Below are 24,008 nucleotides of genomic sequence, written 5' to 3' on the forward strand. Positions count from 1 at the left end.
TTAAATTTTGCCCTAGGTGGACCAGAGAATATAATGTTCTGAACTGCCTTTTCTCTTCATAATTGCCTAGTAACGTAAATATAAGTTGTCTAAACAACATTGATAAAGGCATGTTGAAGCTTATAATAAATAATGCATTTAATGCAAATAACGTATCATCTTAAATGAATGGTGTTAAACATAAGATTGTCAGTTATGCTTCTGAAAAGTGTATTTCTACTATGAAACTTCTGGTGTAAAGCTTACTCAAAAAAAAGCGTTCTAAGAGCTTCTAATTGATTAAATGAAACCTTAAATAATGTGCACATAATTACCAGACTGTATCCTTCTAAGGATGCCTTGCTAGAATTCAAAGAATAGTGGATCACCACAGATACCTCTGATTAAGGCTAGTAAAAAGCTACTGAATCTGGCTTTCAGATGCATTAATCTGCAATAACATCATCCTTGTGTTAACCCTTATTATTAACAGTTAATGTGTTGTATTCTCAGCAAAGATACTATAAATGGGCAATGTCCCATAAACTATATATAATTGATTAGAGTTCATCTGTGCGGTGAGCTGGAATGTTGAAACAAAGTGCTATAAGATACATCAGTTTCAAGTTAACATGAGGTTATGCTGTTTGCGTTTCTTCGCAATGTTCTCCAGTTTCATTCGTGATGATCAGGAGGCAGTGTGCCAAAACATTCAGAGAAGGATGCTGTCAGTCTTCCTCTCGTGAGGTCATATACTTAGCTGAAGCCAGAGGTAACAGATTGATCGTGACATTTTTTAAAGGAAAGAAATAAGTTTTATTTTCTCAAAGGCATTTTGGGGGAAAAAAAACCCAAACGACTGCCAACTAGAAATTGAAGTGTAGGCTAAACTTTTTTTGGGAAATAACTGTATTGCTATCAATGAATAATGAGTACAGATAGGTTAAGTAATAGCTGAGGAAGTTAGTCACTTGGGTATGACTGTCCATCTTTACTTATATGACTTGCTCTTTATGTTCAGTTTAGTTATTTCCTTTAGCAATTATAATAACATTTTATGATTTGTAATAACAGCTTATGGTTTGAATTCTTAAGTATGCTGCATTTGGGCACATTTACAGTACTAAAAGACAGTTAAACAAAAGGTGTCATCATACTGTGAAGATAATAGTGCTGTGATCTCTTTAATAACCTGGAGATGTCAGCACCTTTTTATGATGTCTTGTTTGAAACACAGAACTTCAGGAGCACTGCACTCTGCAACAGTTGTAGCTGTATCGTCTCACACGTCCGTAGGTTGTAACTTTAGTCATGAAAAAGAGGAATATGTATGAATGCAGGTTTATTTTCATTGAGGGATTTCATATGCCTATGTATTGCACAGGATGGAGGCCTGGAAGCAGAGTGAGCATAGATACTATACTACCGTGTAAAAGGATGATGCATAGTCACCTTTCTCATATGAACATAGCTCTGTTGCTTTCCAGCTGCACTGAGATGGGGTTGTCTTTTCTGTCCTTAAAGTCAGTTGAGCATGTGTAGACTGGCATTTTTACCAAGCCATACAAGCTTATGATTTTGTTGATTGTATTTGGTATCAAAATACAAGAAGTCAGTCATTCGCACACCTATTGGAGCCAAATGTGATGCTGTGGTATTTATAACACAGTATCCCAGCTCTGCTGCCTTCTTGGTATTACCCTTGCTGTTGAGACTCGACGCCTGACAGATGTGGTCTGTTCAGTTGCTGGGAGCACAGCCAGTTAGCTATCAAAGTGACAAAAGTCAAGGTGTGTGAATCAAGGTGTGTTTTTATTGAAAGCCATCAAAGAAAATGTTAGAAATAAGTAAGTATTTTACATTTTATGTACTTTACATTCTTCAGAAGTATGCATGCAAACCAGTTAATGTGGAATGTTAAAGACCCAATGCAAAATTCATGTGTATTTTTAAAAATACACTTGCCAAAAACTTCCATGTAACTGTCATGCATTGCTCTCATGTTTGCTGTTTTACCAAGGATGACTACTATGACATTTGTGTCAACATGGAATCTTCCCAAGGCTTTATCAGCTTGCTCCTTTCCTTGATTTATTCAGTGATGTTTTCTTTTTTGGTGCCCTTTCATATGTCTGAATTTTATAATAGGTATTTTTATGGTGGCATTGTAGCAGTGATACCATAAGTACTAGAAAGTAGCATTGCTGAAAGAATTCAGGAGTGGACAACTGAAGGAAATTACATGCAAATATCACAGAGAAAAGTGAAATAAAATGACTGGTGAATAAGGATGTGAAAGAAACTAGCAGATTGAAATACTGGAGTTAAAAGCTTTCCCCTATACTCACAATCCTTAAATTAAAACATAGTTTTAAAAGTTGTTGATATAAAATTTTTTTGCCTTCTCCACTCCCATGTATTTCAGATAAATCTTTTTATTAAAAAGACCCGTCATTCCTCTTTTTTTTTTCTTTTTTTTTTTTAGAACAGGATTTGTAGATACTGCCGTGTTTTTCCTCTCAAGTAGTCAGTAAATGAGAGTCAATACTAGCCAAATGAATCGTTAAATATGCAAATATTTTGGTAGCTGCAAAGCTTTGAAAGTTGATAAGGAAGTTGCAGCTAATGGATTTCACTAGTATGTGACAAAAGGTTGATTACAGAGAAGGGGGCGGGGGGCAGGGAAGGGAAGCAGAATAGTGCATGAGTTGTTAACAGATCAACTCATTCATGTGGAAGATTTAAACTGCATCATTATTTCTACCTGGTTATTTACCTCACCGTTTCCTTTCCTTTCTCTTTAATCATTGGGAAGACAAAGTTCTCTGAACTGATCCAAACCCTTTAAAATTAACCAGAACTTTTTTATGGCTGCCATGAAATACTTGCTTAAGCATTTTATTCCTTTTTCAAATTCACCTTTTATGGCTTTGCTATATAAATTGGATACAAATAACAGTCAGAGAATCACAGGGTCCCTCCTTTCTCTTCTTGACACACACAAAATACTGTAAATGTGTCTTGGTAGAAGACTAAAATATGTAATGTTTCCATGAGGGAACCTTCTGCTTTGGTTTGCTCTTGAAATTTTCATCTATGCAATTCTAGGGGAGCCTTTTAAGTACACATCCTGCTTCTACACAGCAGAAACTAACCACATACCTTAACAGGATCATAGAACTAGGATACCAAGAGCATCCAGTCCACCTCTTCCATGCTGTGCAGTTCACATCAAAACTGAATGTGATCCAACTTAAAAGTAAGGATTTTTGCCCCCCCTCCACCCTTGCAACACTAGACTTGTGTCTCTGAGCAGAAACCTATCCAATATTTGTGACAGGTATTTTACCTGTTCGTTGCCAATGTTACCACACACCTGAATAGCACCTCTCTGAAATTTATCACCCTGGCTCAGACATAGTGTACAATCGTATCCTCTCCCCTCAGTCTTCAGTCAACTAGACTAAACCAGCCATGCGTTTCTAACCTTTAACACATAAATAAATAAAAAAAAAAAACAAACCAAAACCCAAATAAATCCCTTATTCTGAGGTGGTTTGTGTACCTGCTACAGTTTTAATTCCTTGTTGAGCCTAGGTAATAAGAATTGTGCACAGTTGCACAGTATTCTTCACAAGGACCTATTCAGGCTTTGTGCAGTGTCAGAAGTATCCCATGCCTTGATTGATTTAGTTATTCTGGTATGTCACAGCTGCCTTTTTCATGGATACATAATATTCATTGTTCTTAATTATCCTGTATTTACTAATTTATTTCTTTCCAGTTAGTCAACCCCTTGTTTGCAGCAGAACTTTTGTATACTAGTCCTTAAGTCTCAGCCCTCCAAGGGTATTAATCATCTAATTCCCATTTAGGTGCCTTTGGGCTTTATGTGTGATCTCATTCCTTTACATTAGCCCTCAAGATTGTGGTACCATGGTAAAATGGAAGAGTTGCTCTGGTATATTTTAGATTAAAAATACCTATGGTTATTTATGTAGCTCTATAAAAGGCTTTAAAATCAACAGGTATGTTTGGATTGGATTGGTGTTTAATGTGTCATAGGGGAACCTGGAATGGCATTAGGCATCTGTGATTCCTTTAACAAGGGAATGCCAAAATATACAGTCTCCTTGCCCAGTTTGGGGGGTTTGGAGGGGGGGAGAAAGCAAATACTAAAGTTAAGAGATTGTCAGCTTTTCTTTTTCAACACTTCTGATTATGAAATGCTGAGATTTTTTTTGGGGGGGGAACAAAACTGGAGGGTGTATGTAGACAGCTATTTTTTTATATATTTGTGCCAAATCAATTCCCAGGGCCATAGAAGCATATAGAATATGCAAGAATTTGCAAAATGTACCATAAGACCAGAACATCTGTTTTCCTTAGCAGAACTAGAGATTTGTGTCTGCCTTTAATTTTTAAGAATAACAATGAAAGATCTGTTTGTAAAATACGTGACTGCCAAGCCGTTGAACATGAACTCTGTTGTACCTTTAGCCCCTGTCTCTGAAGCAACAGACAACTTGCAGTTTTTGATAGGTAAAATTAAAAGCTTTATTTTAAATCTAAATACATAGAATCAGAGAATTGTTTAGGTTGGAAAAGACCTTTGAGATCATCAAGTCCACCCATAAACCAGCATTGCCAAGTCCATCACTAAACCATGACCCTAAGCACCACATCTGTGTGTTTTTGAAACACTTCCAAGGTGATTCCACCGCCTCCCTGGGCAGTCTGTTCCAATGACTGACAATCCTTTCCATGAAGAATTTTTTCCTAATATCCAACCTAAATCTCCCCTGGCATAACTTGAGGCCATTTCCTCCTGTTCTGTCACTTGTTACCTGGATTAATTTCATACCAATGACTCTTCGTCAGTCACTGGGAGTTGGCATCTTTTAGAAAAACTGCCTTACTGAGATACTCCACTGCTGTAAAGGCATTATTCATATGCAGAGCATTTAGGTAAGAAGAACATCCTAGTGAGCTGCCAGCTCTGTTTAGACTGCTGTGAGATGTTATGTAGGAATGATCATTTCATCTTTTTTGACCTCCTACCAGAAATCTAGAGCTGGGTGCTATGGAACTCATAGGAGCCCATCAACACCATTCCCATGGAGTAGCGCAGACACTTCCTGCTTCCCAGAGCCTCAGAATCATTACTGTTACTTCTCATTGCAGTGTATTCTCTGCAAAGCATTTCCATTAGCCAAGTACCTGGGTTACTGAAGGTGATGTGCATACTTCTGTGCTGTAACATCACACACCACTGTGACTGGGTCAGGATAAAGGTTCTGGAAAAGAGTCCAAAGCAAGGGAGGGCTTAGTTCAGCTGGTCAGTCTTGTTCATTGTCCTTCATTACTGAACTGTATCCCATCCGCATCTTTTCCAAAAATGCATCCCCTTACATGTCCTTTCTGTAATGGGGCTGTTGTCCATAACAGGACATATAAAGGGTTTAGCGCATGCGGTGGTCCAGGCAGGCCTCTAAGGCAGTTGTATCTGGACTGGATGCAGAAGCAGTGATGATACAGCATTGAACACACAATTTAAAAAGACAGGTATCAAAGTAGCCTGACCTGAAGGTGCAAAAGAAAAGCTTCAGTCTCACATGAAAGAGCAGCCAGTGACCCTTCCCCTCAGTTCTGCCCCGTTTTCACCCCTGCCTCGCTTCCTTGCCTGCACTCAACAAATGGCAAGGCTGAAGCTGGCTGGTGGTGCATGAAAAGCACAAAGACACAACCTGAGGAAACATGTTAGTTGCAGAACACTGGAAGAGTAAGGCCCCAAAGGACAGCTGCCTCCAAAGTGGGCTCAGGATGTGCAGCACACATGACACTGAGTTGTTATTTGGTGTGAGTGGCAGGAGGTGTGTTTCTTCTGAGTCACTGGCAGTAGACATGGGAACACCCACGGTCAGCCAGAAAGATGAGAATAGAGCATCTGGCTTATGAAGACAGCCTAGTTTGGGAAGTGGAATTGTCTTGTTTTTATGCAAGGAAGGTTTCTTTTTTTGGTTGGGTTTTGCTTTTTGTTTTTACCACAACCAGTGATTGCTATATTTGCCTATCAATTAAGGATAAGCCACCTTTTCTACCACAAACTCATAAAGAAACACGCTAAATAATTTGTCAGTAGTTTTTTAAAACAGTCACTGTCTTGAGAAGAGAGATCTAGAACTAAATTAGCAAGAATGCTACAGGTCAGGTTTGAAATACTGCACTGTGACAGAATTGTTTGGAAAGATTTGCCTGGAGTTCTCTTTCATTACAGCCATATCCAGCAAACACTTGCAGAAGGTGCAGTTCCTGCTTATCTGAGTTGTCCTTCTGAAATCACTCAGATTGTTTAAATGAAAAGTGCCTTTCTCTAAGCAAGAATTTTCAGGATCTTTTTTTGAATAGTGAGTAAATTCAGTCAGGGCTGGCTTTTATTAATAAACTGTTAATTGAAATGCTGCTATCCATAACAGCACATAACGATCACTTTACAGTATCAAACTTCTGTTTCAAAATTTTCTAAGATAAGCATAGACAATATGGTGGCATGAAAATTTGTGATAGCTTTTTCATTAAATGGTGTTTTACCTCCCATAAGAGATTCCCATCTGATTTATTTTTTACAGCTATAAATCAGCAGTTTGATTCTATGTTTTTATACAAGTTCTTACAGTGCTATTTCTTGTTTGCCTGTGAAGAAAGGTTCGTTTTTTAGACATGGAGATGAGGGTATCCAAATATGAACAAATGCTAATTTTGGTGGAATGCAGATCATCTAGGTTGTCCTTTAAAAAACTTTGTTTCGTGACAGCAAATGGAACACAGAACTTAGCCTGATCCAACTAAAACCTGAGCAAAATCATATTGATTCATTCAGACAGAATATTTTAATTTGTAAATGTACAAGAAGGTTTGATTAACATTATATCAATCTTTTTGTTTCCTCTGTTCCTCAGTTCTCTTTCTCAAAATGGATGTGACGAACATATCCAAGTTCAAAGGAAGTCTGGAACCCAGGCAATGCCTGAGAGTCTGTGTGGTGCTTACCTTTGTGAGCCTAATGAATTTGCATACTATAAATGTTGAGGGACTCCTTGTCACATTGTGTACCCATTAGCTGTCTGTCCTGTATTATTTGTGATTCCTCATGGTTAGCCACTGTATGTCCAAAGTCTGGGTTAGAAAGTCTTTTTCTTCTGTGCGGTTAAGATGTTCTTGAGTTCTCTTCAGCCTTTATTTTCTGTGCCTTTCTCTGGGAATAGATTTAAGGTTAAAATAATATAAGAGTTTATAAATGTTCTGTAACAGATAGATTCTGATAAAAAGCAGTCCGCTGAAGTTATTGTCATAATACACAGAAGGGGAACAAAGTTTAGAAGTCTGTCTGAAGAAGTACTGACGGTACCATAAGTGGGACAGGGAGGTCTAATACCATAGCAGTGCATGAAGGGGGGGGGGGGGGGGGGGGCGCGGGTAGAGCCTAGCAAACACACTGCTTTGAACCTCTGTGTCCAGGTGTGGTGTAGCAGAGTGTTAGGACCTCATAAGGAACCAAGAAAAAAGCTAGTTCCATGCTATTCTGGAGAAAGCAATGAAGGTGCTGGTGACTGGTGGAAGAATATGGTTCTCAACTATACAACTGAAACAGGATCAAAGATAGTGTGGATCGTGCAGGAGAGGAGTCAAATTAGAGGCAGAAAAACTTGACTTTTTCTCCAAGGAGGAGAGCAGGTTTTTTCCTACAAACCAAATGTAGTTGAAGAATTAACTTCCTCTGGCCAAAAGGTTGATTAACGAACAATTTATTGATTTATTAATTTTGACACTTTGGACTGATATGTGGATTTCTGTTTTGTTTAAAATGTAGATAGGGTGAGAGAGTTACCTGAAATATCTGCCTTTTGGTGGTGGAGATGACAGTGAGATGAACCTGAATGGGTGGGGTGAAGTTGAGGTGAAGAACCATATGCTGATATCCTGAATTAGAGGATTGTTTCTTTGAATGAAACAATTTTACTTTTCCTAGGTAAATTGGTCTAGCATCCCAGCACAGTACCTGTAATTCAGTTTCTAATTATGTAAAAACCTGAACCAAAGCAAAAAAACCCACACCCAAACCCCACACCCAAACCAAAACATATCCATATATATATATACTACGTGCATAAGAATCCACAGCTTGAAGGCATTGCATTTAAAGTAATATTTTAAAAAGTTGGCAAGATTATTGCTGTGAGAATGGCTGCCTTTTTCAGCAGTGTGTTATATTGTTGAACAGTTTTTCATTCCTGACTTAGAAACTGATTATGCATCTATTGAGCATAAAACTTTCATGTAGCAAGAGAAATCCAATCAGTGTTTTTATAAAAATGCACAAGAGCCACTGCTGAAGTATCATAGTTTTGTGAAGCTATGCAGAGGGTCCTGGCATGTGGACTGCTTGGTTAGATCCACTCCTCTGTGACCCAGGCAGATTTTAAAGTTTTAAAATCTTCACTTTCACTTGAGAAAGCTTCTTTGGATACACAGTAAGTAACGCTTTTAGCTCCTCAGCATATAGCAAAAAATAAGTCCAAAACTAGTTCGAAAAACTATGAACCTTTTAAAATTTCAGAAGTTCCTTACTTGAACTTACTTAATTCAGAAGAATTAAAACAACAAGGAGATCATGAGTGGTATGATGGAGTTTTCTGCTCCAGTTTCTATAAGGAGTCATGCAGAGAGCCCTGTGTCCCTTAGGAGTGGAGGAGCTGCACTGCCTGGCTTCAGGTACTCGTGTGGGTGATCTGTATCTCCCCCTGCAAGCCCACCCTTCTCCCTCTTGACTCCTTGGGAAGTTAGGCTCCTTAAATTTGGTGCTTTCACTCCTATCCTACTTGCAGATGGAAAGTGTTGGTGATGATACCGTCTTCAGGTCCCCTCCAACTGCCTTCTGTGCACACATTGTTACGATGGGAGGTGATGGGGATGCGATGTTATCATTTATTAAAGGGCCAAACTGAGTCTTGATGTTGCCAGTTAAGGTAATGTGTAGGAAACAGCCATATCCTGTACGTTCTGCCCAAGGCTCTGGACCCAGAGCATATTCAGAAAGGGACATACAAAAAGCACGTGATGGAGTATGTTTAAAGAAAGAGCGGATGCAGTCTGCTTTTAAACTCTAGGCTGATCAAGAAACAAAGTCCCATGATTTCCTAATGTCCGAAGTTAATTCAATTTCTTGCTGTTTCCCAGTTCTGATGCCATCTGCGTGCACCAAAAGCTTAGCTCACATAGACAGCCTGTAGCCATGTTCGCTGTTTTCTCAAGCAGTGCATGTACAAATGGCACTTACAAAAAGCAGTGCACGTACATGTAAACCACTGCCAGAGGGGTTTAACTGGCATTTTCTCATCAGAGAACAGGTAAAGGTTACAGTTGTACATTTCTGAATAAAGTAAAATACTTCAGTATGTGAAATTTCTGATTTTTCTGAATTTCCGAAGATTCTGGTTTCACGCCAAACCCGGTTTTATGGCCATATGTTGGTTTTTCTTGACAGTTACAGCAAGTGACTAGATTGTGTGATCACCTTGTCTTATCATGCCTGCAGGTAGCCTTGAAAGGAAGTTAAGCATCAAAAGTGTAACGCAATCTGAGTGTGAGAATGACATATGTGAGAATGTTTTAGGAAATCAGCGTTATTTAGATGGAGCTAAAAGATTCTGAATTCTGGCATTGTTTTGAGGATCTTTAAAGTGAAGTGCAAAATATAAAATAATGTGGATCGGTGAAATCCTCAACGTTATGTCATTTACCGTCATGAAGCAAATGGTTGTCTGTGGAAGCTCTGATAATGCTGTTTCAGTCCTCTTACTATATATTTCTTAATGTGTATTCTATTGCTGTTAAAGATATGTTAAATTACATTAAATTTTTCCATGACTTGGCATAAAAAAAGTCCAATCAGAATGTAAAAAATCCTGCATATTTACCTAAGCATTCTGAAGTAGGTTGCAGAAATTCCACTCTGTTCACCTTTTCTACCTGCACCTTTTTAAAAAAATACTTCTAGCTTTTACAGTCATAATTAAAGAGATCACCTATTTGAAGACTAAACCTGTCACAGTTTAGTTGTCTTAATGAAACAATTGTTATATACTTTCAGTAGATCTCTTTTTTTATTGTCACTGAAATAAAACGTGAATGTCTTCACTATTTAATTTTTATTTATTTCTTGAAACAACTACACCAATTTTTGTTGCTTGATATTTGTATAAATGATAAGGTTAGTTGAGCTAATGAGGAAGATTCACTCCCTGTCTTTTTAGACTGTCATCCTACAAATGCTTATATAATTTACTTGGCATATATGTGTAGCAAGGTTTCAGTTAAATGAATAATGATGGAACTATTACCTTAGGTTATAAAATAGTCAACCAGAGATTGTTTTAGTTTTGTTATCGTGGAATACCAAATATTTTATTGGGACTTAACAACTAAACATGTGTGCACATACTTCCAAGTTTTTGTGTGTAAAATAAAATATATACTAGTATGTGATATCTATGTATGAAATGTGCAGATACTAAGAAAAAGTGCGATATTAATGGTATGTTTTTATTTTGCAGCTTGGATCATCCTCCTCTGTGCCTTTTACATCTATATTCTCGCAGCTGTTTATGACTGTTGTAGTGCCCCTTATTATTGGACAGGTATGTCTTTTAAATATACATTCTTATTTAAAAAAATAAGATAAAGAGAGCTATCTTAAAGACAGACTGGCAACCTCATAAACTGCCACATAGGAACAGCCTCAGGATAGCGAAGTCTAATATCAAAGAAAAGATGCTACAGTGCTCCCTGGAGCCGCATTGATCTTTGTTGAGATTGAGCATCTGTCCCTCACTACCACAAACATACGCTACTGCATATCGAGAAGGGAGTTTGTGAACATAAAGTGGGAAAAATGGCAGCCCAGACTGTGAGAAATTCCAGACCCATACAAATGAGCTTTGAGAATACTATATAGGCCTTTTGCCACATGCCCTTTGCCTGGATAATGAAGGAAGTTCTCCCTGTGTAGTATCTACTACTAATTACAGGAATAAAAAATTCTCAACATTAAAAAACATATAAGGGCTAAGCAGTCAGAAGTTAAGAAATCATAAAATTAAGGCTGCTCGAGCTGTTTTGCATATGCTTTCCAATAAGGGTTTTAATTGCACGATTGCAAACTCTTCTTTTGCCATGACTCCTGTGTCATTTGTTACACTGGATGGAGGGTATTCATGGAATGAGCAGCTGTTCAATATTTCATTTTATACTCACTGTTCATACTGTAACACAAGGCCTTATTTTTCATGGCATATGATAGAAACTTTTCACTGAACGTAAAGATACTAATTGCAATATAAGATTTTCTGTGACAGTTGTCTCTGTAATATCTGGGGTTTTTTTCACAAATATTAATTACTGTTTTCTCCCATGTCATGGTGGGAAATTGCTGTATTAAGACCAAAACTTGTCAGATGTGTCCACTATTCTTGGACACCAAAACACCCGAAGCCTAATTGTTAATACCTGAAAGTATTTGTTGTTCTCAGGCATTCAGAATGCACAAAGGGAGTGTCAGTGGGTATTCCCAAGGGGTACACCATTGCTGGTTCTAGCATCCACTTTAACTCTGGGTTCAGCTGGAACTTTCTGAATTTTTTCAGCCTAAAGTAGACTTTGAAATGGAAAGTGTGGTTAAAATGTAGGCAAATCAAAATGGAGTCTATAAAGGAGCACCTTGGACAAGGTTAAGAATATCTGTCATTGCCTGCACTATGTAGAACAGGCAGTCAGTCTTGTATCAGACTATAACTGCATGTTTCAAAACTGGTATGTACTGTAACTTACCAAAGTCCTAGTGAAATTTCTTATGTGGTCAAAAACGCCCAGCATCAGCACCTGTGTAACCTGGCTGCAACTATACCATGTGGAAAATGGACATAACCTCTGTGTCCCTGAAGCCTATTGAATTGCTCATGTGCTTAAAAGTTAAATGCCTAAGAGTCTCCTAATTAATTAGGACCACAAAGGGTTTCTGACGAACCTACGGATGTATCACATCCTTGCCTTGTCAAGATTATATTAAAGTGTCCACCAAAAGGGGACAAGCAAAAGTATTTGAATCCTTTCATCCTGAAATGTCCAAAAACTGGAAGCTATGAGTTGGGAATTTCTAGGAAACAAATAGTGAGACAGGAGATCTAGCAATCAAGTAACCTATAGTGATGTAATATCAGCAATCTGTACTGCAACATAGTAAGCCTGAAGATGATGGTAGATTACTAGATAAATTGATTGCAAAATTTCAAGAGGACTTCCATCTATATATAATGGCATGTTACTTTGGAAAGATATAAGAAATTGCTATGTGAGCTAACTGGTGGAGTTGGGGTTTTTTTGGCTGCAGCAAATAATAAGGCTATGTAACATGAATTGAGCAGTAAGCAGGTGAAATCTGCTGTGAATGGTCATAAGTTCAGAATTAGAATTGTGATGAGACTTAACTGAGAACAGATGTGATTTAGGAGTTCTGATAAAGACTGAACAAAAAGTACAGATAATCTCGAAGCTTATGTAACTCAGTCACAAATATATATAAGAATTTTTGGTTTTTATAAATACACTCCAAGAAGAAATAGGCTGTTTCTCCTTTAAAAGTGTTTGAAGCACTTTTTGGAAATGAATGGTCAACAGAAAGAGCTCACATTCCTCTAATTGTGAAGATTTTGTTTCTAAAGTTATTGCACTTGTTATACCTGTTCAGAGGAAATGCAAGAGAGGAAATGCTAAGGATAGCTACAGATCAGAAATGCCGGGGTAGTTTATGTTGATTGTCTTGATTAGGTAGAACCATACAAAGGTAAACCAACCTGCCCAGATAGGAGGAAGAGAAACCATTTTTGAAGGGGGAATATAAAAAAATAATGTGCAGTAATTGGGGGAAAACAATAAGCAAGAAAAGAACTGACACCAAGAGGTAACAGTAATAAGTCTGCTTGCCCTTCATCCAGAAGTGGTGTGGATCTGTTCTGATTAAATGGGAAGTCTAGTTCATAGACTCATGACTAACTGTTGCACAACATGCAGCACAGCAAGGTAACATTGCTTTGTGAATCACAAGTTGCTCACTTTGGGGTTATAGATGTGTTAAGAGATAATGGTCCACAATTAAGAATGATGGTTTCAGCACTTCTAATCTATCATTTCATTCCCACAGTGTCAATTCCTTTCCATGCAAAATCATACTGTTCAGCAGAAAACTCAGTGGAAGAATGCTTGGTAGGGTTACCTGGTAGCAAAAAGCTTGACTGGGAAAAAAATGGACTTGGAACCTGCCTGCTTGGAGGATTGCTTCCCTTCAGCCTTCCTAACTCAGTTGTGAATAGCAGAGGCTTTGTGCTGGATCCACATCAGTGTAAAACAGAGAAGGCAGCTTAAAGGAAGCATTCTCCAAGGGCTTTATTTTCCTTTAAAAAAAAATCTCGCCTCTGGGAAAACCTGTGTTGCCTAAATGCTCATTTCCTGAGCAGGCTGCCAGAGCTGGTTGTTTGAGGAGCCCCTGGGACATAAGCAAAGCAGATGAGAAGGTGCTTTTAGATTTGTTTTGTTTGGGTGTGGGGTTTTTTTGTTTGCTTTATGGCAAAATGTATCAAGAGTTTTGGTTGCTTGGCTGACTTGTCAGAATTCTTAATGATGATTGAGAGAAAGAAGGCACAATAGTGTAATTGATGCTTATTTTCTACTGTTTCTTGAACAATTATTTCAGTGTGGCAAGACTGCCATTGACGAGTCACGCTTTTCTAGCCACTGACAATGAAATGTGTAAGGGGTTGCAGGTACAGGCTCTGCTCAGGTGGTGCCTGCCATTTGGTAGGTAAAGAAAGAACGGTTAAAGGAGGAGGAAGATCCTATGTTATCAGAAAGGCTCCGAGTCTTGCACATAGCAGTTGCTGATAAATGGTCTTCAATAAAGAGAACTGCTGTGCTGTGTTCTTTGTCAGGGATGTGCAGGTTGTCTAAACCTAAAAAAGTGTTGTGACCTGCATCCTCTGTGTCTGCAGATGTATTTTGCTAATTGACAGTATGATGTTACTCAAGTCAGTACTGGTAGTATAATATCTGATTTACTGCTGGTCAAATATAATTTGTATTTATAGAGTAACGAATAAGACCTCTCTGACAAGAGATCTTGAAAAGAGAAATAATCCATAGTATTTTATAAAGATCTAAAGTTCTACAAACCTTGAAGATCTGTAGTGTGTAAGAGCTGGGTATTTGTGCACCACTCTTGTATCCCTCTAAGGGGAATTTGAGAATACTTGTTATACTATAAACTTGGTGATAGTTATTTCATGGAAAAGCTTTTGAATTTACTCTGGAAGCTTGAAGTTCTGATGATTTTTTTTTTCCTGGGTAGCAGAGTTCTGATGCAGATTACTGTTCCTGAGCTGTTGTGATTTTGCTAAAATAATTGTTTCCTTGTCTGTAGATGTTGGTAATACTTTTAGCCAGTAAAATGTAAGGTGTTGAGAGCTGTCTAAGTGGTTTCTTCACGACTGGTTGTGAGATTTGGCTGAAGACTGTCATTTCTTTGCTTATTTTTTTCTTCTGAAGTGACAGACAACAGGAACAGTGAAAACCACTGCAATATTTCCTTTCCCCTTTTTGCAGACTTTTTCCATTCCCTACACCTAAATGCTTATGACAGACTTTTATTTTATGTTTTATATTAAAGAGCGATTTATGATTAAATGTTAATGAAATAGAATTTTCACTGTGCTTTCATTATATTCTACTAGTTTGAACATTTTTCAAAGCAGCACACCAAAACCCACTGTTTTCTATGAATAAATAATAAAAAGCTTGTCTGTACATTATCATTCATGCATTCTCTAGTTGCCCCATTGGTAATTTGTCTGCCAGCGTAAAGTGGGCACTTCACATTAAACAGACCTTAACTAAAGCTAAAATTAATGTTATGATTCTAAGTAGTTCTTCTTCCCAAATCTATGAAATGAAGCCAGTTGTACAGAAATCCTCGCTGAATCTAGTCACACACAAAAAAATCATGATGTCCTACAGGTAAAGGATTTTAAGTGCCTTCTGCATTGGTGCCCAAAATGTTCCAGAGGAATCCTATCAGTGTTTGGGAGGTGTGCATATAAACACAACTCTAAAAGGGTGCTATGTTGCAATACAAGTTATCAGTGAAATTGAAACTAAAAAGCTTAGCAATGTATTTATTTTTAAAAGAATTATAAAGAATAAGAAATTGAAAGGGGAAGGCAGTTGCTTCAGAGTAGAAGGTACTGTTCACTTAAGCCTAATGTTTGTTTATAGTGGGTGGATGGGGGAAACAATAGTTAAAGAAACTGTTATAAAAAGGGAACAGTGTCAAATCCTTTTGTTCTTGTAACTTAAATCCACATGGAAGTAGCCCTACTTTCCCTTCAAAGTCCAGTGGAGCTGCGGGGAGGAGGCATGGTACCCTGGGAGATAAGCACTTCTAGAAGCTTGTTACAGAAAACTGAGATGGCAGATAAACAGCCTTCAGATCACAGTTCTGTCCCTTCTGATGCTTAACTCAAACAGGGAGCAGAACCTAGTTTCCACAGAAATAGAAAATATGGCGAAACCATGTACTGCTGCTACAGGCTCTCTTTACATTTTTGACGTTGCGCCTGTTTGTAAGCTTTTAAAGCAATAGTTGTAAATTACCCCAAAATGTGAAAGTTAATTTTGAAAATGGCCTTGTCTGGGTTTTATAAAGCTTGCTTTGAAAAGGTGTAGATGTGTCAAGAGCTGTCTCTTGGGAGTATACTGACTGACATAATGGAGTAAGATAGCTTTTTTTGGGTGGTGGTGGGGTGGTGGTAAGCTGAGGAAAGGAAACGGCACTTGTAAAAAAGACTTTTTCCCAGATGGCAAAAATGTTTTTTGTTCCATCCCATCATTGTGCACTCCATAGAATAAGGATAGATTTGACATTTGTTGATGTCCCAGAAGGTATAGAAGGGTGGGTGAACCAGTACAAAGTTTGGGACTTTATAGCAGCATATAGGAACAGGTGAGAATGTGTGCCTTCACACAGGTACAGTCCCTATAAAATTACCAGGACAGGGGTCTGGCTGAAGTTATAAGCTCCGCTTTGGAAAAGGATCTATGCATTTGAATTGTGATGCAGACCTTGGGTATATGGAGGGTGGTTATGCTATAGAAATCTGTGAAGGATTTACCATCTTATTTATGTCATTTCTGCAACCTGCATGATCTCCCTTCCATTCTAGCATCTGATGTTTTTTCTACTGGTCTTCACAGTCGCTGTCATCTTAGTGTACTTTTTCCCAATTTTTTTCCCTTTTGTGTCTTCCAACCTTCACTGAAGTAGTTCCAAATACTCCATGCAGTCTTCTTTCTTGGTTTACCATCATCATGTAAGAAGAGATATTGGAAAGTTACTGAACTCTTGCAAATACCTAGCCTGACTGAAAGCTTTTCAAGAGAAAATTTTGCATTGCAGAGTTCATTGCAAAGGTCTGTTGATGTAAGTAGTAATAATCTTAGTTAAGAATTAGTTAGGAATCTTACCTTAAATTAAATAAGGTAACTGCTGCATTTAGATATAGTAATAATCCATCATAACTTCAGCTTGTTGCCTTGTATGTTTCAACATAAGGAAAAAGTCACTTGTGTTACTGTGTGGAAATGGTAAAGCCCCGGGTGTTTTTCCCAGGTATTTAGAAGTACCTACCAATACATAATAAACAAGAGGAGCAGAAGTGCAGTAAAACATTGTACTTTCTGTTAAAGATTAAATCACTCCAAAAGAGTTGATAGAATAAGGAAAACTATTTTGTGTGATGATGTAAATAAATACCAAGAGATACTCTTGTGTGTATAATGGAAACAGAAAAAGTGACTTCGGAACCATCTCCACTGGGTTTGTTTTGTTTTGTTTTTTTCATTTAATGGATTTTTTTTTTAAACGCTGAAGATCTAGATAATTTTTAAAAGACGTACTGCATTACAAATGTCAGAAATTATTCTATTCCATATAGATGGTGGGGGAGCTCCTTGCTATGTTTAATTCAATTAATAATGAACATTAATGAATTACATTGTTTATTGCATCTTTTTGTCTTGTATGTCCAGCACTTGAACAGTCATATGGAAACAACCTAGTTGTATTTTACTGACAAATTTCTCTGGGTATACAGTGACAGTGTGACTGTTACGAAGGTATGATTAGATAAGTGAATTGTTTTTCAGTAATAGATCTTCTGTTATTTTCATGTATGACCTTCTAACAGGTGAGCATTATTTACCTGTTTTGCTGGAGTAGCAGATTGTGTTTCTTTGTACAGGGGATGTTAGGTGAATTAAGCATCTAAGCAGTAAGTCCATTTGCTTAGGGAGGCTGGTGTTTAGACAGGGAGGTTATGGCAGGATACGGAGCAGTCTGGAGGAAAAACACTGGATGTAACCATTCTGGTAGAAGAATGAAATGGAAATGGGGACACTACAGTTAATTCATGTGTAATTACATTGCTTTGTTTTTAAAAATTAAATCCTGGGCAAGAGGAAAGTTTGAGCCTCAAATTGTATTTTGAAGGAAATTTGAGCTGATGCTTTTCCAAAAACCTTTGGAGATTACCAGGGCATAGTCAACAGGAGGTATTTGCCTTCTGGACGTGTTTATTTCTTGTATCATGTAACTTTTCTATGAGTTTATCAGCATTTTTCATTATGCAGGCTATTCATAAAATATCACCTACTTTTCGAGTCTTCTGTCCACTAACCATAGTTGGAGGGAAGGAATCACAAAAGACTTTACAGTTTATTGTACCTGATGAGATCGCTACCGCAGGCCCAGAGGCCCTGAGGCCCTCCTCACAGAATTACATCTGCAGGAGTCTCTGCAGGGGTATGGGCTGCAAGGCCTTTGTACCTTGAGATTCGTACCTTAAAAATTGTGCATGCATTTTCTGCAACATGGTAGCATCTTGGAGCATTTCCCCTGTAAAGTAAGTTTTAAAATGCTGTTATGTTTCACATAATGATTATTCTTGCAATATCTCGGTCTCCCTCTCCCTGTCCACACACACACACATACATCTGATGTTGTTTTTAACTGCATTTTTTGATGCGAGGAATTCCCTTTCACTGGGGAATTACTGCATCTGAAGGTACTCCCCTGCGGTGGGCTGACCCTGGTGGGGCGCCAGGTGCCCACCGAAGCCATGCTGTCACTGCCCTCCTCAGGGGAAGGAGAAGACGTTTTGGAAGGCTCTGGGTTGAGGTAAGGACAGGGAGAGATTATCCACTAATTACTGTCATGGGCAAACCAGACTCAACTTGGGGAAATTAGTTTTAATTAATTACCAATCAAATCAGTGTAGGATAACGAGAAATAAAAACCTTCCCCTCACACCTCCCTTCTTCCTGGGTTTACCTTCCCTCCCGATTGTCTCTCTCCCCACGCCCCCCACCCCCCCAGCAGCGCAGGGGAACAGGGGTCACCTCAGCCCCCCACACGCTGTCCCTGCCGCCCCTTCCCCCGCAGGGGACCCCTCACACCCTGCCCTGCCCCAGCCGGGACCCCCGGCAGGCAGCCCCCCACCAGCCTCTCCGACTGCCCCTTCCCCGGGGCTGCAGCCGCTCACAGGCTGCCGGGGGGGATCTGCCCCCGCCACCCCCCGCGGGCTGAGGGGCACAGCCTGCCCCGCCAGGGGCTGCACCGGGGGCTGCGGGAGGAGCTGCTCCGGGCCTGGAGCCCCCCGGCCTCCTGCACCCACCTGGGGGGCTGCAGAGTTGCTGCTCACATAGTCTCACTCCTCTCTCCAGCTGCAACTTTCCCCCTCTTAAATACGTTATCCCAGGGGCGCTACCACTGTCACTGATGGGACCCGCTGCTGGCCAAGGCTAAGCCCATCTCTGAGCCGCCTGGCATCGGCTCCATCAGACATGGGGGAAGCTTCCAGCAGCTTCTCACAGAAGCCAGCTCTGTAGCCCACCTACTACCAAAACCTTGCCATGCGAAACCCAGTACATCCCCTTTTTGCTCTTTTCCATCAGCATGCCCGTTTGATGCATGTGTTTTGGATGTTGGTCAGTCACACTTCTGCCCCAGGCTGGAAGTTCATCCTTTCACTCTGGAAGTTCATCCTTTCACAGGAGTTTCAGTTCAGAGGTTTTCTCAACTGCTTGTTTGTTTGCTGCTTGTCCCTCCCTTGTGCCCCGTTCTACTGGCATGTGCTTCAAAATACTGGACTTCGTTATTTCAGCTGAGGGCTGGCACGGTGGTTTGGAGCCCAAGTCTGGTGTCCTTCGTACAGGCCATAACACATAAAAATGATTGTATTAGCTTTTGCTGTGTTTGCAGACAAATGAATCTTAATATCTCTGCCCAGGCTCCAAAGCACCTATGAGATTCTTTATGTAATCATTTACACCTGCGTTGCTCATGGCTTTTCAACCTCTATTAGACTTCCCATCAGAGTGCTGGCGCCACAGAACAGCAAGATTCACTGGCTGGCTGGTTCTGTACTTTATTGGGTGTTGTCTTCACTGTATTTGTGGGATTTATTGTTACTTCACTACAAATCTTCACAATTTTAGTTTTAAGTTCTGTGTTAACCCTGAAAAGTTACAGAATTGGGTTAAGAATTAAAAGGCTTTCAAAGCATCCTTGTCCTGAAGGAGATCTGCAGGGCATGAATAAGTAACAAATGGATTGTTTTTCAGCCAAAATGAATCAGCTGACGTGACCTTCCTTGTGAAAAATCTAGCTGAGTTTTTAGAGATGCCTGTAGGGGGTCATACTTCTCCCCTCTTAAGTTATGCAAGAATTTAGATTACCTTGAATCAGTGATCGTAGGCTGATTCAGCCTCTGAAACTGTAGATCTTCTTGAACCTTGTGAGAAGATCAAAATGTATGGGATTCTACGAGAGGATGTATTTTGTCTGTGTTTTTACAGTGTACGTTTAGTATGATGCTGGGTTGATCAGATGATTTCCTGAAGCCACAATTTAGTTCTTCAGGGTCCAACTATGTCATTTTTAAAAAAGTACAATGTGCAGTAAGAAGCCATACTGGTATTTATGGTGGTTGATTCACAATAATTCCAGACTAGATAGAGGTGGATATTTAAAGAAGATACCAGCCAATTGAGGATTTTGAGGAAATACTGCTTGCAGTTACATTTTAAACTCTCTTTTCTTTCTTTTATATGTCAGTCCTTGATAAAGTTGTTATTATCATGTATGTTATAATTATACCTTGTACAGACACAAGGTTATAGTTTTGTAATAAATACCTCCTGTATAAATTGTACTGTAGCATAGTTAACTGTCACTTTTCTTTTTCCACATCTCATTACTTGCAATATAAATCTTCTGGAATGACCATAAATAAATAGGTGGTCTTCAGTAGCTTTTTTTTTTCTGCCAGTGTGACCTTAATTTAGGGGATATGGGATTTTTTAAAAACTTCCTTAAAACCCACGCACTTTAGAGGTGAAAGACTTCACTTTTTACTTCTGATAATTACAAAGTCCCAAATCTGCTCAGATTAGACAGATCTGGTCTTCCTCTTGATGTCTTTCACACTGGACACTAAGGGTCTTCACTGAAGTTTTCTTGTCTGTCTTCATCAATAGTCTTATTCCTACCCGGTGGCTTATAAGGAGGTGGCTGAAGGAGCTCCATGGAATGCTCTTTCAGAACTTTGGCTGTATATTCTGAGTTGTTGTTTTAACATCTGGCAAGCGTGAAATTTTAAAGTTGTGTGTTTTCACTGGAGTGTTGAGCATTCCCTTACATGGTTTCCTGTAAATCTGTTGTTTTTTCGTAAGTGGGAAACTTAGAAGTGCTGAGAGGTAAGTGCTGGTCTTCAGCCTGCTTAGCTTTGCGTGAACCCTGTGTGCCAGATTTTTAGTATGTGTCCTGCCATGTGATCTTTGAAGTCTGTATGCTGGTGGTGACTGGGATAGCTGCTTCCAGGACTTCCCTATTGAGAGACTTGCAAACAAGCTGGGAAGGCAGTGGGGAAAACTTGACAGCTGTGAAGTCAATCCCGCAGGTTTGGCAGTGTGTGTGTGAAAAGGTCATATGGTAGCATTGATGATGATGCTTTGATATCGATCTTGAATACCTCTAAATAAAAATACTGTATTATTAAACCAGTAATGGTGATGTTTATTAATGGTACTGCTATGGGGAGGTAACAAGACAACTTTAGAGCCCTCTGGTAGAAATGTTTCAGGTTCTTGTGCTATTATTCCTGAAAGAGCATGGTTACAGAGAACATCAGGAAGTCTCAGGAGAAATTAAGCAAGATAATGTGATTGCTGAAAAATTAACACAAGTCACAGCTGTATGATAAAAGCTTTAAAAAGTTTTTTCAAACCATATAAAGTAAAGAGAGAAACTAAAAGCGACTCCCCAGGCAGGGCTGAAATAGATGCATTGTATCTGCCGAGGCTTAGTCCTGTAGTATTTGGCATAATTTGAAGTTGAAGTTGCTTTAAAATTTATAGTTGTTTCTAAAAAATTCTTGAAAAACAACTTTAGATTCTGTTTCCTGAAAGTGCAAATGTTCCGCTAAGTACAGTAGGTTTCCTTGTTCTCATGTGTTAATTCTGGTATTCTAAAAGCGTGCAAATGGCATTTGTCTTTGGATTTACAAAAACTCTAGATATTCAGAGTCTGAATTATTTAAACTCCCACAACACATGCACTTTTGCTTTTCAAGCTTGAGTTATAATTTAATTAAAAACTTCTGGTGCATCGCTAGCTATTTAAATATTAAAATGTTCCATGGATCACTTTCGATTATCTGCCGTCGTGAAATTCCTGAAGATGTCAGATTTTTAAGATTCCCAAAGTTGCACTTGGAATTGTCTGTTGATGCAAAGGGGACTGTGATAATTACATACATCCATTAGTATCAGCAGAGGAGATAAACTTTGGGGAGGCTTAATGGGCATGTCTCAGTGACAGCTAGCAAAGAACATTTGGCATGATTAAGGATGGATTTGAATGTACTTGAAAATATACTCTCATTATGGACGCCCAGTGGAAGTTGCACTACAAATGTTAAATTCCCCAGAAGAAGAGTTGTGTGGCAGGGAAGCTTTGAAATCCACTGTGGCCGTCATCCAAATTACTCTCTTCTCTTTGTGTCTTTCCGCTGTCAGATTCACTTTGTGATGCCCAACTTGGCTCCCTGCATCTTTGAAAAGAGGCAACCTGTTGGTTTCTGTGTTTCAGATTGTCCGAAGATACATCAAGGACTGGCTTGAAAGGAAGAAGCCTCCATTTGGCACTATCAGCAGCTGTGTGCTCCTGATGATCATCTACACAACATTCTGTGATACTTTCGCCAATCCAAATATTGACCTTGATAAATTTAGCTTGATTTTAATAGTGTTCATAAGTAAGTTCAGCCTTAAAGCACCTCTTTTATCTGTTTCAGGTGTGTAATGAGTTATATGTGCTGGAAAGGGTGGGGCTGCGGGGAAACTGGTATGGGGCTAGAGTTTGTACTTTTAATGCATCTAGTAAACCAGATTACCAGACTTTGTAGGGGCCAGATGCTTTTAGGGGATTGAGTAAGCATTTAGAGGGGGATGAAGGATGAACCCCGCTATTCAGGTGTGCCCGGGATTGCTCAGTGGTCCTCCCTTTCTAAAGGGGCATGGTATTACTTTCCAAGTGTTTACGATTCTGGTTTGGCTTCTTAGTTATTAAACAACTATAAATGCTCAGATGTTGCATTCCAAACAGAAAGGAAAGATTTGGGTTTGAGCTGTTATTCAAAACATGGTTATAACTTTTGAATAGTTCTTCTTTACCGTATAATAAACCTAGAAGCTAGCTGGGAGTTTGAGTACATTGATATATTTCTGTGGATAAACACATTTATTGCAGAGTTTGTTTTAGAAGCACTCTAGTCATTCAGCCTTAAATAACATACACATGAGAGTAGACAGGTGGTATCCTTGCCATCAGTTAAAAACACACTTGCAGATCACTCACTACCTCCCAGGGAAAGGCAGTGGTATACAGGCACTGTCTGCTCTCCCAGCAGGGAATTCCTGTCTTGCTTCAGGGTTTCCAGATACAGGAGTTTCACTTTGCTTGGGGGGAGAGGTAACTACACATCTCATACCCTTCAAAACTGTTAGATTTTAAGGAATCAATACATCACCTACTTTGAAATATGTGTATGCGCACATATTTCTGTCTAATAAAAATAATGTATCTTCTATAAATCCAGCCTCTGCTAAAGTGAGTAGGAAATTTGCCCCTGCCCTTTGTGGGTCAGTTCTTACTCTATCCTAATTATGGCAGGGTTTTTTTTATTATGAAACGCTATACATGTGTGAAATACCACATGGGATTATAAATGGTACTGTATAAATACAGTATTCTGAAAGGAAAGATGGAAGCCATGCTAAGGAGGGCTTCTTTTCCAAATGGAGGAAATACTTCTTTGCATAGGCACCTGAGAAAGACCACATCCCAGATGCACTTAAATCACTACAGAGTTGTCAGCAAGAGAGAGCGATATGGAAATTTTAAACTCTGACTTAACATGCAGAGAAACTCAGAATAAAGTAATTTTGCTAATGTGCTGATGGCTACTTCGAAAAAACAAAGGTTTTTTTTCAGTTTAAAAGGCATGTTTTTCCTTGAACAGTTGGTGTAGAGTGGTTGCTTCCATTGCCTTTCTTGTCCGTCCTTTTATTCCTCTACAAGGCAACTCTGCATTTGTGCCATGTGTAATTATATATGCCACTTGCAGGGCAACACACTGAAATTCATTATATATATGTTTTCACTGCCAGTGTGCATAACTGGAGTGTCTTAGTAAGAATATTAACAAAAGCATTGAAACTGCTTGGAACATATCAGAGATTTGTTTTTTTCTAAAATATTTATAAAACAAAAAAAACAAGTAACTTGGGGAGACGGATATGCACATTGT

The 24,008-nt window shown here is 39.0% G+C and overlaps 1 protein-coding gene across 10 annotated transcripts in view; it reads left to right on the forward strand.

Moving 5' to 3' along the window:
* SLC10A7 (solute carrier family 10 member 7) overlaps positions 1 to 24,008 on the forward strand; it is a 153,994-nt gene that overhangs the window by 103,890 nt on the left and 26,096 nt on the right. For 7 of the 10 annotated variants that reach the window (XR_008825824.1, XM_056361625.1, XM_056361591.1 and 4 more), the window contains 2 exons: positions 10,593 to 10,676; positions 22,289 to 22,454. Coding sequence is in view for 6 of the 10 variants with exons in the window: in XM_056361625.1 (XP_056217600.1) it covers positions 10,593 to 10,676; positions 22,289 to 22,454 (250 nt within the window). In the remaining 4 variants the exon portion in view is untranslated. Of the gene's footprint in view, positions 1 to 10,592; positions 10,677 to 22,288; positions 22,455 to 24,008 lie in introns of those variants that run through there. The other 3 variants (XM_056361647.1, XM_056361658.1, XR_008825829.1) reach the window with 2 other exon arrangements.

The sequence above is a fragment of the Falco biarmicus genome, chromosome 1, assembly GCF_023638135.1.
Source record: "Falco biarmicus isolate bFalBia1 chromosome 1, bFalBia1.pri, whole genome shotgun sequence".
NCBI classification, from domain to species: Eukaryota; Metazoa; Chordata; class Aves; order Falconiformes; family Falconidae; genus Falco; species Falco biarmicus.